Source organism: Hylobates moloch, unplaced genomic scaffold (assembly GCF_009828535.3).
Source record: "Hylobates moloch isolate HMO894 unplaced genomic scaffold, HMol_V3 SCAFFOLD_19, whole genome shotgun sequence".
NCBI classification, from domain to species: Eukaryota; Metazoa; Chordata; class Mammalia; order Primates; family Hylobatidae; genus Hylobates; species Hylobates moloch.
In genome coordinates, this window is record NW_026652294.1 from 7,007,852 (window position 1) to 7,025,576 (window position 17,725).

Below are 17,725 nucleotides of genomic sequence, written 5' to 3' on the forward strand. Positions count from 1 at the left end.
AGTCATTAACAGATTTTTTTCCCTTATGTGTCTTACCAAATGCTTAATAATGTACCCTGTACTTTCAACAAAATCTATTCTTTCCATTTCCAGAATTTTCAAGCTGCTGGATTTTGAACAAGTTGGTCGCAACTATTATACCAAAAAGAAGGCTATTCAGTTATACCGTCATGGGTTTGTATAAAGTAGAAAACTTCACACTCTGCAGACTTAAACGTAGGATTTTTTGAGAAAGTTATTCATTTCATATTTGAAATGGCATGCCTTAAAAGTGATGGCCTTTTAAATGGTATCCACTGACCATGAACAATTTAGTGTAATGTTAACTCAGTAAGAAGAGATACTTTAAAAATCTTAGCATGACAAATATAAACCTTTGAGATACTCAGTTGTTGCATACACATTAAGAAGCCTAAACAATCATCCAAAATGTATAATTTGTCTTTGAAAATATCTTCAATCATAGCAACTATATCTCTATATATTACTCATTGGTATATGCATATATTAAACATAAGTTATGTTACAGATAAATATGGATATGATACTTTTGTGGGTGATAAAACATAGTTGAACAAAAATGGTATAAATAGCACATCTGATAAATGTTTATCTGAAGGTCCTTCAAAAGACTAAGAACAAATACTTAAAACTGACTCCTAAGTACCAATTTTTAGACCCAGAGCTTAGGCTTGGAAACCCTTGGCTTTATGTGATGAGATCGGACTTAATACTCTTATATAATTTATTCTAGTACCAGTTTGGAAATCTGGCTTGGTTATGTTACTTCTATTCTTCAATATGAAAACAGCATTACCCTCTGCGCTGATGTGAGCCACAAACTGCTCCGAATAGAAACTGCTTATGATTTCATAAAGAGAACATCTGCCCAGGCCCAGACAGGAAACATCCGAGAGGAAGTAACTAATAACTTAATTGGATCAATTGTTCTGACAAAGTAAGTCTGTCTTTTAAAAACCTATCCAATCACTTTAACTCCCCCTTCCCCCACCCCAAGAGATGGTCCTATAGTTTTCTAATCACTAAATGTTGAAGTTCAGGAGTAGAAATTGCAAGAACAACTGAACACGTCTCTCCTCTGGTTATACAACTTGGGAGAAGAATGTGTCAATTGTAGACTTCACTCTTCTTGAAATCCCTAATGCCAGTCCATTTGTTCTGAACCCTACCTTGCACATAACACTAAGCTGTTTCTGAATTTCTTTCCTTTTCCTCTTTTGTAGGCATTTAGCTAGTTTAAAAATCAGTGCTTAGTTATAATCCATCAGCAATTTCCCATTTGAAGGAAGTTTTAAAATCTTTCTACAGCAGAAATCTTAAATTGGTAAGAGAATGGATTTAAAGAACCAGTTACTTAACCAACACAGCCTTACAGGGACACAATTTGAGGACTCACACTTCTCAATTTTAAAACTTACTAGAAAGATCTAGTAATCAAGAGAGTGTGATGTTGGTCTAAAGATAGACAGAGACCAACGAAATAGAGTACAGAAGGTTAACCCTCCACTTAGTCAGTTGACTTCTGACAAGTGTGTCAAGGCAATTCAATAGGGGAAAGAATAGTCTTTTCAATAATGTTGCTGGGACAACTGAATATCCACCTACTTCTTCCTCATGCAATTCACACAATTCCAGTTTAATTCAAAAACCAACTCAATAGACCTAGATGTAAGAACTAAAAGCATAACATTCTTAGAAAATATAGAACTGAATCTTTTTTACTTTGAGTTAGGGAAACCTTAGACAAGCCACTCAAAGCAGAAGTGATAACAAAAGAAACATAGATACCTTGGGCTTCACCAAATTAAAAACGTATTCAAACTATACTATCAAAATTGTGAAAACACAACTGGAAAAATTGGGGAAAATGTTTGCTAATCACATAAGTAACCTGTATCTAGAATATATAAACAATACTTAATTGAGAGACAACATAATTTTTAAAATGGACAAAAGATCTGATTAGATACTTCTCCAGATACATTTCTTAAAATGTACAAATGACCAATAGATGCATGAAAATGTTTAACATCAGTAGCCATCATGGAAATGCAAGTGAAAACCACAATGAGATATCATTTCACACCCACTAGGATGGTTAAGATTAGATATTGACAAGTGTTGGCAAGGATGGGGAAAGATCAGAAGCAACCCTCGTATGCTGCTTGTAGGAATATTAAATGGTATGGCTTCTTTGGAAAACAGTCTGGCATTTTCTTAAAATGCTAACGATATGCATTACTGAAGTGGCCTCGTTTGAGGAAATACATGAGGTTTGTCTGACACTAAGGAAAACAAAGACATAGACCCACAAGGTGTGGGTTTAGGAGTGGAAAGCTGAGTAGGTGAAAGAAGAGAAAAGCTCCCCCTTGCAGGGGGGAGGGGCATTCCAAATGGATCTCCCGCTTTGCAGAGGGATGGAGTTGGTTTCATAGAGGGGCTTGAGGAGGTAGTGTCTGATTTACGTAGGGCCCAGAGGACTGGTTGGACCAGGTGTGCCATTTACATAGCCTTCGAAGAGGCTGGCCATCCCACCCTAATCTTTCATTATGCAGATGTGGTCTCCATCTGGTGGGCGGGTACCATAACACCTGCACACATGGCAGGGACAAGGAGAAGGGAAGAGAACCTCCATGTTGGATATACTGGCTTCTGGCATAACTGCCAGAATCCAACTATGCAAGCTTCCAGCTTGCTTATCTATGTTTGCAGCTTGATTTTTCAGGCTGCTTTTTGTTAGAAAAATGATTTGGGGGCTGCTTTTTTATTAAGAGAAAATTCCACCGGAACTTTTACCCTTACTAACCACCTAAATTCCTTTTTAACTCCTATATGATCACCATATGAACCAGAAATTTTACTCCTACTTAAATACACAAGAGAAATGAGAACATATTTATTAAAATCGGCACATAAATGTTCATAACCTTATTCATGGTAACCAAAAGTATATAAAACCATAATGTCCAGCTGGTGAATGGATAATCAAAAGGTGGGATATCATACAATAGAATATTATTTGGAAATGAAAAGAATTAAGTGCCAAGACTTACTATAGTGTGGATGAACCTTAAACATGATGCTAAGTGAAAGAAGCCAGTCGGGAAAGAACACACGTTGCATGACTCAGTTTACATGAAATGAATGAGCAAATGTGTTGAGACAGGAAGTAGACTAGTGGTTGCCTGAAGGCTGGTGGATTAGGCTAAAATGGGAAGTGACTGCTTATGGTTATGCGTCTTTGTCTTGATGATTGCACAACTCTGTGTCTATAGTAAAAACCAGGTGTTTGTATGCTCAGATGGGTGAGTTGTACACTATGTGAATTACATCTTAGTAAATGTAATATATTCTGCAGTTCCTTGCAGGATTATTTTCTGTGTGGATGGTTCCATGCAATGAATAAGTCAAATAATACCATATTGTAATTATTCCACAGATACAACAACAAAACCTACAGAGTAGATGATATTGATTGGAAGCAGAATCCTGAAGACACATTTAACAAATCAGATGGCAGCAAAATCACCTATATAGACTACTACAGGCAGGTATGAAACTGTATTTCTTTAAATATATTTAAATTGTAAACCTTCATGTATTTCAGTTTGTCTTATTTAGCTACTTGAACATATTTGTCATAAACATACATATTTTCCTTTTAGGGGATTATAGCTTGACTTATTTATTATCCATGCATCCAAGTGCCTCGTATATAGGGTAATGTCACAAAACTAGAATGGCACCAGTGTGACCCCTTCTTTCCCTTCTTTCAGTCTTAAAAGTGGCTACTATCATACTTTTTTTTTCTTTTTTTTTGAGTTGGAGTCTTGTTCCGTCTCCCAGGCTGGAATGCAGTGGCATGATCTCTACTCACTGCAACCTCTACCTCTCAGGTTCAAGCAATTTTCCTGCCTCAGCCTCCCAAGTAGCTGGGACTACAGGCACCTGCCACCATGCCTGGCTAATTTTTGTATTTTTAGTAGAGACGGGGTTTCACGGTATTGGTCAGGCTGGCCTTGAACTCCCGACCTCAGGTGATCCATCTGCCTCAGCCTCCCAAAGTGCTGGGATTACAGGCATGAGCCACTGCATCCAGCCTACTACCATAGTTATTTATTTATTTATTTATTTTTGAGACAGAGTGTCGCTCTGTCGCCCAGGCTGGAGTGCAGTGGCGCAGTCTCGGCTCACTGCAATCTCCGCCTCCCGGGTTCACGCCATTCTCCTGCCTCAGCCTCTCTGAGTAGCTGGGACTACAGGCGCCCGCCACCACGCCCGGCTAATTTTTTTTTTGTAATTTTAGTAGAGACGGGGTTTCACCATGGTCTCGATCTCCTGACCTCGTGATTCGCCCGCCTCGGCCTCCCAAAGTGCTGGGATTACAAGCGTGAGCCACCGCGCCCGGCCATAGTTTTTTAAATGTGGTTGGATTGTTTGGTAGATAATCAAATATGGGCCGGGCGCAGTGGCTCACACCTGTAATCCCAGCACTTTGGGAGGCCGAGGCGGGCAGATCACCTGAGGTTGGGAGTTCGAGACCAGCCTGACCAAAATGGAGCAACCCCGTCTCTACTAAAAATACAAAATTAGCCAGACATGATGGCACGTGCCTGTAATCCCAGCTACTCGGGAGGCTGAAGCAGGAGAATCGCTTGGACCTGGGTGGCAGGGGTTGCAGTGAGCCGAGATCGCGCCATTGCACTCCAGCCTGGGCAACAGGAGCGAAACTCCATCTCAAAAAAAAAAAAGAAAAGCAAATATGGTAAGACTTCAGATAAGAAAATGTTACTTATCTAGAAATCTCAGCCCTGTAGAACTCAGTCCAAAAAGAATAAAAATGATTAACATGTAAAATGATGTCAGTTATGTGCTAACCTCGTAAGACATGGATTCCTCAATCTGAGTGTTCACTGTGAAGAAGCAGCCACTTTTGGCCAGCCAGGGCAGATGGAAAAAGGGCCTAATGGGTGAACCTATCCTGAACGTGAACCTATCCTGCTGATTTCTCAGTTGTGCTACAAGACAGGTACTGATGGCTTACAGCCCCCCTTTAAACTGTCCTCTTGATGGTTTTCAGTATGCTTTGGGAGTTTTAAAGGCAAGACTGTAGTGAGAACTACAGATACTGTCTCACGCATTCTCATATACAATGTTAGAGTAGCTTGACGACTCCAGCGTTATGTTTCTTGGGAGTCCTGTCTTTGGCGAAGTATGCTCACGAGAAAAGATCCCTGGCGTATCAAAGGTAAGAGAATGTTGAGAGTATTCATAGTACACTATTAAACTTGGGAAAACTATATCACCAGCACGCCTGCGGCCCTTCATCTGTAGTCCCACATATGCATTTTTGAACCTCTGTGTGTGATGTTTCTAAGGTTTCACTGATGGTCATGCTGGTCTCTTGTTTGTTGAGCAGCAACATAAGGAAATTGTCACGGTGAAGAAACAGCCACTTTTGGTCAGCCAGGGCAGATGGAAAAAGGGCCTAACGGGTACACAACGTGAACCTATCCTGCTGATTCCTCAGCTGTGCTACATGACAGGTACTGATGGCTTACAGCCCCTCTTTAAAGTCAGGCATAATTATGACTTAGCGCAGGCTTTTCAGGGAATTCGAAGTGTGTCTCCTTGGTAGTAGGTTCCCCCAGCTGTTATAATTCAGGCCTCACTCAAATTCATGCTTGCTCAGCTGTATCTTTTGGATTTTTTAAAGGTCTAACAGATGAAATACGTAAAGATTATAGCATTATGAAAGAATTGGCTAAACATACAAGATTGAGTCCAAGAAGAAGGCATCATACATTAAAAGAATTCATCAATACTATACAAGAGTAAGTGCTGCTTTTCTGGCTGAGTGTTTATGTGTACATGTGCATGGTGTCCCAGTGAAGCTGATGGCATCTCAGCCCTGGCATGTCAGATTCTTCTACAAACAAGTGACAATGGGAAGAATTTTGATGTTGGGGGACAACTCTAGTTTTTCTGTCATTGCAAGATTAGGAGGCCGGGGGGAGGGGGTGGAGAATGAAATCAAAAGGCTGTAAGTACCTATATGAACACGAGAGCAAAAACAAGATTTCAGAGTTCCGGGGAAGGTTGTGCCGCATCTCAATGCTGCGGACAAGCGATCGTGAACCTTGGAATAGAAGGAAATTGCCTTGCACAAATGACTAACTGCTTTTACTTATTTGATTTGATCATGTTGGCAATATTTTAATTTTCAGTAATAAAAAAGTACAAGAGTTACTTCAGCTCTGGGATTTGAAATTTGATACCAATTTTTTGTCCGTCCCGGGAAGAGTTTTGAAAAACGCAAACATCGTGCAAGGCAGAAGAATGGTAAGACAGTTTCAAAATCATCATGTCATGGTTGGGTCAAATGAAGAGTAAAGCAAAAAGGAACTAACTGAGTCTCAGTGATGACTACAACTGCTGTTCTCTTTTCAGACTGCTCATTCTTTCTATATTGAGACAATAAGAAACACTAAGAATGCATGTAAGGTGCTTGGCGCATAGTAAGCTCTGTATTATGTCTGTCTAATTAATATTCTGGACATTTGCTCATGGCATTTGGAAGATCCATTTTTCAAATATATCCTTAAGAGTCAAGTACCTAGAGGCCGGGCGCAGTGGCTCATGCTTGTAATCCCAGCACTTTGGGAGGCTGAGGCGGGTGGATCACAAGGTCAGGAGATCGAGACCACGGTGAAACCCTGTCTCTACTAAAAATACAAAAAATTAGCCGGGCTTGGTGGCGGGCGCCTGTAGTCCCAGCTACTAGGAGAGGCTGAGGCAGGAGAATGGCGTGAACCCGGGAGGCGGAGCTTGCAGTGAGCAGAGATGGCGCCACTGCACTCCAACCTGGGCAACAGAGCGAGACTCCGTCTAAAAAAAAAAAAAAAAAAAAAAAAAGAGTCAAGTACCTAGAATCAACGTAATTCACTAACCTGTGTTAAAAAAAAAAAAAAAGCTTTATTTAAATTTTGTTATATTTAGCTTTTGTGGGTACATAGTAGGTATGTATATTTATGGGTTTCATGTGGTATTTTGATACAGGCATGCAGTGCATAATCATATCAGGTTAAGTGGGGTATCTATCCCCTCAAGCATTTGTCCTTCATGTTACAAACCAGTTATATTCTTTTAGTTATTTTAAAATACACAAATTATTTTTGACTTTAGTCACCCTTTTGTACTAGCAGATACTAGGTCTTACTCATTTTTTGTACCCATTAACCATCCCCACATTCCCCTCCAACCTCCCACTACCCTTCCCAGACTCTGTAACCATCCTACTCTATCTCCATGAGTTCAATTGTTTTCATCTTTTAGATCCCACAAATAAGTGAGAACATGTAAAGCTCATTTTTTGGTGCCTGGCTAATTTCATTTAACACAATGACCTTCAGTTCCAGCCTTGTTGCAAATAACAGGGTCTCATTGCTTTTTATGGCTGAATAGTACTCCATTGTGTATATGTATCACATTTTCTTTATCCATTTATCTGTTGGACATTTACGTTGCTTCTAAATCTGGGTTATTGTGAACAGTGCTGCAATAAACATGGAAGTACAGATATCTCTTCAATATCCTAATTTCCTTTATTTTGGCTATATGCCTAGGAGTGGGATTGCTGGAACATATGTTAGCTCTATTATTAGTGTTTTGAGGAACCTCCAAACTGTTCTCCATAGTGGTTATAGTAATTGACATTCCCACCAACTGTGTATGAGGGCTCCCTTTTCTCCACATCCTTACCAACATTTGTTATTGCCTGTCTTGCATAAAAGCCATTTTAACTGGGGTGAGATGATATCTCACTGTAGTTTTGATTTGCATTTCTCTGATCATTGATATCAGCACTTTTTCATATGCCTGTTTGCTATTTGTATGCCTTCAGAAATGTCTGTTCAAATCTTTTGTCCATTCTTTTTTTTTTTTTTTTGAGACGGAGTCTCGCTCTGTCGCCCAGGCTGGAGTGCAGTGGCGCAATCTCGGCTCACTGCAAGCTCCGCCTCCCGGGTTCACGCCATTCTCCTGCCTCAGCCTCTCTGAGTAGCTGGGACTACAGGCGCCCGCCACCACGCCCGGCTAATTTTTTTGTATTTTTAGTAGAGACGGGGTTTCACCGTGGTCTCGATCTCCTGACCTCGTGATCCGCCCGCCTCGGCCTCCCAAAGTGCTGGGATTACAAGCGTGAGCCACCGCGCCCGGCCTGTCCATTCTTAATTGGATTATTTTTCCCCTATAAAGTTGTTTGCTTTCCTTAGATTTTGGTTATTAATCCCTTGTCAGACAGGTAGTTTGCAAATATTTTCTCCCATTCTGTGAGTTGTCTCTCTACTTTGTTTCCTTTGCTACATAGAAGCTTTTTAACTTGATGTGATCCCACATATCCATTTTTGCTTTAGTTGCCTGTGCTTGTGGGGTATTGCTCAATAAATCTTTGTTCATCTAATGTCCTGGAGAGTTTCCCCAATGTTTTCTTATAGTGGTTTCATAGTTTGAGGTCTTGGATTTATGTCTTCAAGCCATCTTAATTTTTTTAATATATGGCGAGAGATAGGGATCTAGTTTCATTCTTCCGCATATGGATATACAGAAGAGACTGTCCTTTCCCCAATGTATGTTCTTGGCTCCTTTGTCAAAAATGAGTTCACAGTAGATATGGATTTATTTTTGGGTTCTCTATTTCTGATCCACTGGTCTACATGTCTGTTTTTATGCCAGTACCATGCCATTTTGGTTACTATAGCTCTGTAGTATAATTTGAAGTCAGGTAATGTGATTCTTCCAGTTTTGTTCTTTTTGCTTAGGATAGCTTATGCAATTCTGGGTCTTTTGGTTTTAAAATAAGTTTTAGGATAGTTTTTTTCTGTTTCTATAAAGAATACCCTTGGTATTTTGATAGGGATTGCTTTGGATAGTATGGACATTTTAATGATATTGATTCTTCTAATTCATGAACATGGAATATCTTCATTTTTGTGTGTGGCCTCTTCAGTTTCTTGCATCAGTGTTTTATAGTTTTCATTGTAGAGATCTTTCACTAATTTGGTTAGGTTAATTCCTAGGTATTTTATTTTTATCTATTGTAAATGGGATTCTTTTTCAGATTGTTCACTGTTAGCATATAGAAATGCTACTGATTTTTTGTTTTTTTGTATCCTGCAACTTTACTAAATCTATCAGTTCTATGTTTTTTTTTTGGAGTCATTAGATTTTTCCAAATATAAGATCATATCTTTGCAATTTGAATTACCTTAATCTTTTGTATGATGACTCTAGCTAGGACTTCTAGTACTATGTTGAATAACAATGGTGACAGGGAGCATCCTTGTTGTATTCTAGATCTTGGAGAAAAGGCTTTCAGTTTTTTCCCATTCAGTATGATACTAGCTGTGGGTCTGACGTGTATGACTTTTATTATGTTGAAATATGTTCATTCTATACCCAGTTTTCGAGGGTTTTTAATCATGAAAGGATATTGAATTTTAATAAATGCTGCTCAGCATCATTTGAAATGATCATATGAGTTTGTCCTTCATTCTGTGGATGTATCACGTTGATTTGCCTACATAGAACTGTCCTTGAATCCCTGGGTTAAGTCCCACTTGGTGATGAACTTTTTTAGTGTGTTAGTAAATTGTTTGCTAGTATTTTGTTGAGGATTTTTTGTATCAGTGTTCATTGGAGATACTGGCCTGTAGTTTTCTTTTCTTGATGTGTCTTTGGTTTTAGTAATACTTCATGAAATGACCCGGAAGTATTCCCTCTTCCTCTATTTTTCCAAATAGGAGTAGGATTGGTATTAGTTCTTCTTTAAATGTTTGGCAGAATTCAGCAGTGAAGCCATCAGGTCCTGGGCTTTTCTTTGGGAGACTTTTTATTACATCTCTGATCTTATTACTTGTTATTGATCTGTTCAGGTTTTGGATTTCTTCATGGTTTGATCTTGGTAGGTTGTATATGTTTAGTAATTTTTCCATTTCTTCTAGATTTTCCAATTTACTGGCATATAGTTGCTTATAGTAGCCAGGAATGATCCTTTACATTTCTGCAATATTGGTTGTCCTCTCCATTTTCATCTCTGGTTTTACTTGTTTGGATCTTCTTTTTTTTTTTTTTCTTAGTCTGACTAAAGATTTGTCCGTTTTGTTTATCTTTTCAAAAAACCTTTTGTTTCATTGATCTTTTATATTTTCTTCATTTTAATTTCATTTATCTTGGCTCTATGATCTTCATTCTTTTAGGCTTGGTTTGCTCTTGCTTTTGTTTGTTTGTTTGTTTGTTTATTTAGAGACAGAGTCTCACTCTGTTGCCCAGGCTGAGTGTGGTGGAGTGATTCTGGCTCACTGCAACCTCCACCTCCCTGGTTCAAGCAATTCTTGTGCCTCAGTCTCCCGAGTCCCAGCACCTGGGATTTTGCCATCTTGGCCAGGTTGGTCTTGAACTCCTGACCTCAAGTGATCTGCCCATCTCGGCCTCCCAAAGTGCTGGGATTACAGGTGTGAGACACCACATCTGGCTTTGTATTTCTAATTCTTTAGGATGCGTCATTAGGTGGTTTGAAGTTTTGCTCTTTTGATGTAGGCACTTATAGCTATAAACTTCCCTCTTATTACTGCTTTCGCTGTATCCCATAGGTTTTGGTATGTCATGGTTTCATTATCATTTGTTTCAAGAAAAGTCTCAATTTCCTTAATTTGACCCATGAACAGTGGTCACTCGGGAGCATATTGTTTAGTTTCCATGTGTTTGTATCGTTTCCAAAATTCCTCTTGTTTTTGATTTCTAGTTTTGTTTCATTGTGATCAGAGAAGATGCTTTATGTTTGTCTTTTGAATGTTTTAAGACTTCTTTTGTAACCTAATATGTGGTCTATCCTTGAATGATCCATGTACTGAGGAAAAGAATGTTCATCGTGCAGCTATCGGCTGAAATGTTCTGTAACTATGATGTCCCTCTGGTGTATAGTGCAGGTTAAGGCCAACGTTTCCTTTTTTTTGTCTGAAAGATCTGTCCAGTGCTGAAAGTGGGATGTTAAAGTCTCCAGCTATTATCGTATTGGGGACTATCTCTCTTTAGCTCTAATAATACTTGTTTTGTATATCTGGGTACTCCAGTGTTGAGTGTATATATATTTACAATTGTCATATCCTCTTGCTGAATTGACCACTTCATTGTTGCATAGTGACCTTCTTTGTCTCATAGTTTTTGTCTTGAAATCTATTTTGTCTAAGTATAGCTATTCCTGTTTTTTTTTTGTTTTTGTTTTGAGACAGAGTCTTGCTCTGTCACCCAGGCTGGAGTGCAGTGGCACGATCTCGGCTCCCTGCAACCTCCACCTCCCGAGTTCAAGCGATTCTCCTGCTTCAGCCTCCCAAGTAGCTGGGATTACAGGTGTGTGCCACGACGCCCAGCTAATTTTGTTTGTATTTTTAGTAGAGACAGTTTTCATCATGTTGGTCAGGCTGGTCTTGAACTCCTGACCTCGTGATTCACCTGCCTTGGCCTCCCAAAGTGCTGGGATTACAGGCATGAGCCACCGCACCCAGCTGTTTTTGTGTTTTTTTCATGCCTTTATTTTCAGTCTATGTGAGTCTTTATAGGTCAAGTGTTTTTTGCAGGCAGCAGATCATTTTTTTTAATTCATTCAGTCACTCTTTCAATTAGTTTAGTCCATTTACATTCAATGTTATTATTGAGAAGTAAGGATTTACTCCCACCATTTTGTTATGTGTTTTCCAGTGTTTTTTTAAATAGTCTCTTCTTCCTCCTTTCCTGCCTTCCTTTTAGTGAAGGTGATTTTCTCTAGTATGCTATAACTTGTTTGTTTTGTGTATCCATTGCATATTTTTGAAGTTACCGTAAGGCTTGCAAATACTGTCTTATAACCCCTTCTTTTAAGGTGCCAACAACACTGCTTGCGTAAGCAAACAAACAAGCAAAAAGAAAATGAATAAACTCTATTTTAAATTTGTTGTTTGCTTTTTAAAACATTTTTCTTTTTTTAAAATTTTATTTCAATAGGTTTTTGTGGAACAGGTAGTTACATGGATAAGTTCTAGTGGTGATATTTGTACTTTTGGTGCATCCATCACCTGAGCAGTGTACACTGTACCAAACATGTAGTGTTTGATCCGTCACCACCTCCCATCCTTCCCCACAGTCCCCAAAGTCCACTGCATCATTCTTATGCCTTTGCATCCTCATAGTTTAGCTCCCACTTATGAGTGAGAAGATAACAATGTTTGGTTTTCCATTCCTGAGTTACTTCATTTAGAATAATGGTCTCCAACTCCAGGTTGCTGCAAACCCTTTTTATGGCTGGGTAGTATTCCATGGTATGAATTACACATTTTCTTTATCTACTCATTGAACATTTGGGATCGTTCTATATTTTTGTGATCGCAAACTGTGCTGCTATAAACTTGCATGTGCAAGTATCTTTTTCAAATAATGACTTCTCCTCTGGGCAGATACCTAGTAGTGGGATTGCTAGGTCAAATGGTAGATCTTTTAGTCCTTTAAGAAACCTAATGCTAAATGACGAGTTAATGGGTGCAGGAAATCAACGTGGCACATGGATACATATGTAACAAACCTGCACATTGTGCACATGTACCCTAAAACCTAAAGTATAATTAAATAAATAAATAAATAAATAAATAAATCTCTACACTGTTTTCCAGAGTGGTTGTACTAGTTTACATTCCCACTAGCAGTATAAAAGTGTTACCTTCTTGCCACATCCATGTCAACATCTGTCTTTTGATTTTTTTTTTTTTTTTGCCGTTGTTGCAGGAGTAAGGCGGTATTGCACTGTGGTTTTAATTTGCATTTCCCTGGTCATTAGAATAGTTTTTCATGTTGGCCATTTGTATATTTTTGAGAATTGTCTATTCATGTCCTTTGCCCACTTTTTGATGGGATTGTTTTCTTTCTTGCTGATTTGAGTTCCTTGTAGATTCTGGATATCAGTCCTTCATCATATGCATAGTTTGGGAATATTTTCTCCCATTCTGTGAGTTGTCTGTTTGCTGATTATTTCTTTTGCTGTGCATAAGTTTTTTAGTTTAATTAAGTCCCATTGATTTATCTTTGTGTCGCATTTGCTTTTGGGTTCTTTGTCATGAAGTCTTGGCCTAAGCCAATGTCTAGAAGGGTTTTTCTGATGTTATCTTCTGGAATTCTTATGGCTTCAGGTTTTAGATTTAAGTCTGATCCATCTTGAGTTGATGTTTGTATAAGGTGAGAGATGAGATCCAGTTTCTTTCTGCTACATGTGGCTTGCCAGTTATCCCAGCACCATTTGTTGAATAGGTTATCCTTTCCCCACTTTGTTTTTGTTTGCTTTGTCAAAGACCAGTTAGCTACAAGTATTTGGCTTTATTTCTGGTTTCTCTTATTCTGTTCCATTGGTCTATGTGCCTATTTTTATACCAGTACCATGTTGTTTGGATGACGATAGACTTGTAGCATAGTTTGAAGTCAAATAATGTGATGCCTCCAGATTTGTTATTGCTTAGTCTTCCTTTGGTTATGCGGGCTCTTTTTTGGTTCCATATGAATCTAGGATTTTTTAATTTTTTTTCTAGTTCTATGAAGAATGATGATGGTATTTTGATGGGAATTGCACTGAATTTGTAGATTGCTTTTGGCAGTATAGTCATTTTCACAATATTGATTCTACCCGTCCATGAGCATGGGATGTGTTTTCATTTGTGTCACCTATGATTTCTTTCAGCAGTGTGTTGTAGTTTTCCTTATAGAGGTCTTTTACCTCCTTGGTTAGATATATTCTTTTTTTTCTTTTTTTTGGAGCTATTGTAAAAGGAGTTGAGTTCTTGATTTGATTCTTGCTTTTTTTTTTTTTTTTTGAGACAGAGTCTCGCTCTGTCGCCCAGGCTGGAGTGCAGTGGTGCAATCTCGGCTCACTGCAAGCTCTGCCTCCCGGGTTCACGCCATTCTTCTGCCTCAGCCTCTCCGAGTAGCTGGGACTACAGGCGTCTGCCACCACGCCTGGCTAATTTTTTTGTATTTTTAGTAGAGACAGGGTTTCACCGTGGTCTCGATCTCCTGACCTCGTGATCTGCCCGCCTTGGCCTCCCAAAGTGCTGGGATTACAAGCGTGAGCCACCGCGCCCGGCTGTTTGATTTGATTCTTTGGTTGCTGTTGATGTATAGCAGTGCTACTGATTTGTGTACATTAATTTCGTATCCTGAAATTTCACTGAATTCTCAGATCTAGGAGCTTTGTTGGATGAGTCTTTAGGGTTTTCTAGGTATGCAATCATATCATATCATATCAGCAAACAGTGACAGTGTGACTTCCTCTTTGCCGATTTGGATGTCCTTTATTTCTTTCTCCTGTCTGATTGCTCTGGCTAGGACTTCTAGTACTATGTTTCATAGAAGTGGTGAAAGGGGGCATCAGTGTCTTGTTCCAGTTCTTGGGGGGGAATGCTTTCAACTTTTCACTGTTAACCTGCTCCCGAATGATCATTGGGTTATCTAATTTCCATGTATTTGCATGATTTTGGGTGTTCCTTTTGGAGCTGATTTCCAGTTTTACTCCACTGTGGTCTGAGAGAGTACTTGATATAATTTTGATTTTCTTCAATTTGAGACTTGTGTCCTTTGCTTTTTAACTTATGTTTCTACTTATATCCTATGGCTTTTATTACCTTAAGGTATGTCCCTTCTATGCCAATTTTGCTGAGGTGGTTTGTTTTTTGTGGGTGGTTGGGTTTTTTGGTTTTGTTTTTGTTGTTTTTTTTTTTTGAAACAAAGTCTCACTCTGTTGCCTAGGCTGGAGTGCAGTGGCACAACCTTGGTTCATTACAACCTCTGCCTGTTGGGTTCAAGTGATTCTACTACCTCAGCCTCCCAAATAGCTGGGACTATGGTGCGTGCCACCGTGCCCAGCTAACTTTTAGTAGAGACAGGGTTTCACCGTGTTAGCCAGGATGGTCTTGATCTCCTGACTTCATGATTGGCCCACCTCTGCCTCCCAAAGTGCTGGGATTACAGGCGTGAGCCACTGCGCCCGGCCGTGAGGTTTTTAATCATAAAGTGATGCTGGATTTTATCAAATGCTTTTTCCGCATCTATTGAGATAATCATGTGATTTTTGTTTTTAATCCTGTTTGTGTGGTGTAGCACATTTATTGACTTGCATATTTTAAACCATCCCTGTATCCCTGGTATGAAGCCCACTTGATCATGGTGGATTATCTTTTTGATATGGTGATGGATTCATTTAGCTAGTATTTTGTTGAGAATTTTTACATCTATGTTCACCAGGGAGATTTATCTATAGTTTTCTTTTGTTTTCTTCTTTCTTGGTTTTGGTATTAGGGTGATACTGGCTTCATAGAATGATTTAGGGAGGATTCCTTCTTTGTCTTTTGGAATAGTTTCAGTAGGATTGGCACCAATTCTTCTTTGAGTGTCTGATAGAATTCAGCTGTGAATCCATCTGGTCCTGGACTTTTTTTGGTGGCATCTTATTACCATTTCAATTTCACTGCTTATTATTGGCCTGTTCAGAGTTTCTATTTCTTCCTGGTTTAATCTAGGAGGGTTGTATATTTCCGGTTCCAGGAATTTATCCATCTCCTCTAGGTTTTCTAGTTTGTGTGTGTAAAGGTGTTCATAGTGGCCTTGAATGATCTATTGTATTTCTGTGGTATCAGTTGTAATATCTCCAGTTTCTTTTTTTTTTTTTTTTTTTTTTTGAGATGGAGTCTTGCTCTGTTGCCCAGGATGGAGTGCAGTGGCGTGATCTCAGCTCACTGCACACTCTGCCTCCCAGGTTCATGCCATTCTCCTGTCTCAGCCTCCCAAGCAACTGGGACTACAGGCACCTGCTACCACGTCCGACTAATTTTTTGTGTTTTTAGTAGAGACGGGGTTTCACTGTGTTAGCCAGGATGGTCTCGATATCCTGACCTCATGATCCGCCCGCCTCGGCCTCTCAAAGTGCTAGGATTACAGGCGTGAGCCATCGTCCCCGGCCCTATTACCAGTAAGTTTTGTACCTTCAGGTGAATTCCTATTGCTCCTCAACATCCCTTTTGTTTTTGATTGAAGTACCCCTTTTAGCATTTCTCGTAGGGCAGATCTGGTGTTGATGAAATCCCTCGGCTTTTGTTTGTCTGGAAAAGTCTTTCTCCTTCATGTTTGAAGGATATTTTTACTGGGTATATTATTCTGGAGTAATTTTTTTTTTCCTTCAGCACTTTAAAGATGTTATGCTACTCTCTCCTGATCTGTATGGTTTCCACTGAAAAGTCTGCTGCCAGATGTACTGGAGCTCCATTCTATGTTATTTTTCTCTTGCTGCTATTTAGGATCCTTTCTTTATCCTTGACCTTTGGAAGTTTGATTCTGAAATGCCTTGAAGTAGTCGTCTCTGGATTAAATCTACTGTAACCACTTTATACTTAGATATTGATATATTTCTTTAGGTTTGGGAAGTTCTGCTATCTCTTTGAGTGAACTTTGTACCATTATCTCTTTCTTTACCTCATCTATAAGGACAATAACTCTTAGATTTTCCCTTTTGAGGCTATTTTCTAGATTTTGTAGGTATGCTTCTGTGTTTTCTTTTGCCTCCTCTGACTATGTGTTTTCAAACAGCCTGCCTTTGAGCTCAGTAATTCTTTCTTCTGCTTGATTTAATTCTGCTCTTAAGAAACTCTGATGTATTCAATATATCAATTACATGTTTTAACTCCAGAATTTCTACTTGAATCTTTTTATTTCAATCTCTTTGTAGAATTTATCTACTAGAATTCTCAATTCTTTCTGTTATCTTGAATTTCTTTGAGTTTCCTCTAAATAGCTATTTTGAGTTGTCCGAAAGGTCACATATCTATTTCTCCAGGATTGGTGCCCGGTGCCTTATTTGGTTCATTTGCTGAGGTCCATGTTTTCCTGGATGGTCTTGATGTTTGGGGAAGTTCATGAGTGTTTGGGCACTGAAAGTTAGGTTTTCATTGTTCTCTTCGCCATCCGGGCTTGTTTGTATTCATCTTCCTTGGGAAGGCTGTCCAGGTATTCAGAAGGACTTGGGTATTGTGATCTAAGTCATATCTGCATCAGGGGACATCCCAAGCACAGTAATGCTATGGTTCTCATAGATTCATGGTGATATCACCTTGATGATCTTGATATGATCCAGAAGACTTCTGGATTACCAGGCATAGAGTCTTGTTTGCTTACTTTCTGTCTCTCTGTGCTGAACTGCCTGGAGCTGGGTTTGGGGTGACACAGGCATCCCTGCGGTGACCACCAATGGGACTACACGGGGTCAACCTGAAGCCAGCACAGCACTGGGTCTTACCCAAGGCCCACTGTGACCACTACCAGGCTACCACCTATGTTGGCTCAAGGGCCTAGGGCTCTGCAATCAAGTGGCAAAGGAGCCAGACTTGTGTCCTTCCCTTCAGAGGCAGTAAGTTCCCCCAGGCCCTGGGCAGGTACAGAGATGCCATTCAGGAGTCAGGGACTGGAGTCAAAAATCGTAGAAACGACCTGGTATTCTTTTGTACTGTGGCTGAGCAGGCACTCAAACCACGTGATGCAGACCTTCTCACTCTTCCCTTCCTTCTTTTTCTTTTTCTTTCTTTTTTGAGACAGTCTTGCTCTGTCGCCTAGGCTGGAGTGCAGTGGTGCAATCCTGGCTCACTGC

General features: G+C 39.5%; 2 protein-coding genes across 2 annotated transcripts in view; both read left to right on the forward strand.

Moving 5' to 3' along the window:
* CRYBB2 (crystallin beta B2) overlaps positions 1 to 17,725 on the forward strand; it is a 679,427-nt gene that overhangs the window by 505,949 nt on the left and 155,753 nt on the right. The window lies entirely within an intron of this gene.
* Positions 1 to 17,725, forward strand: part of PIWIL3 (piwi like RNA-mediated gene silencing 3) — a 107,730-nt gene that overhangs the window by 70,435 nt on the left and 19,570 nt on the right. Inside the window, exons 7-12 of the mRNA XM_032139563.2 lie at positions 94 to 174; positions 755 to 958; positions 3,461 to 3,572; positions 5,441 to 5,567; positions 5,738 to 5,855; positions 6,249 to 6,363. Coding sequence (XP_031995454.2) covers positions 94 to 174; positions 755 to 958; positions 3,461 to 3,572; positions 5,441 to 5,567; positions 5,738 to 5,855; positions 6,249 to 6,363 — 757 coding nt within the window. The remainder of the gene's footprint in view (positions 1 to 93; positions 175 to 754; positions 959 to 3,460; positions 3,573 to 5,440; positions 5,568 to 5,737; positions 5,856 to 6,248; positions 6,364 to 17,725) is intronic.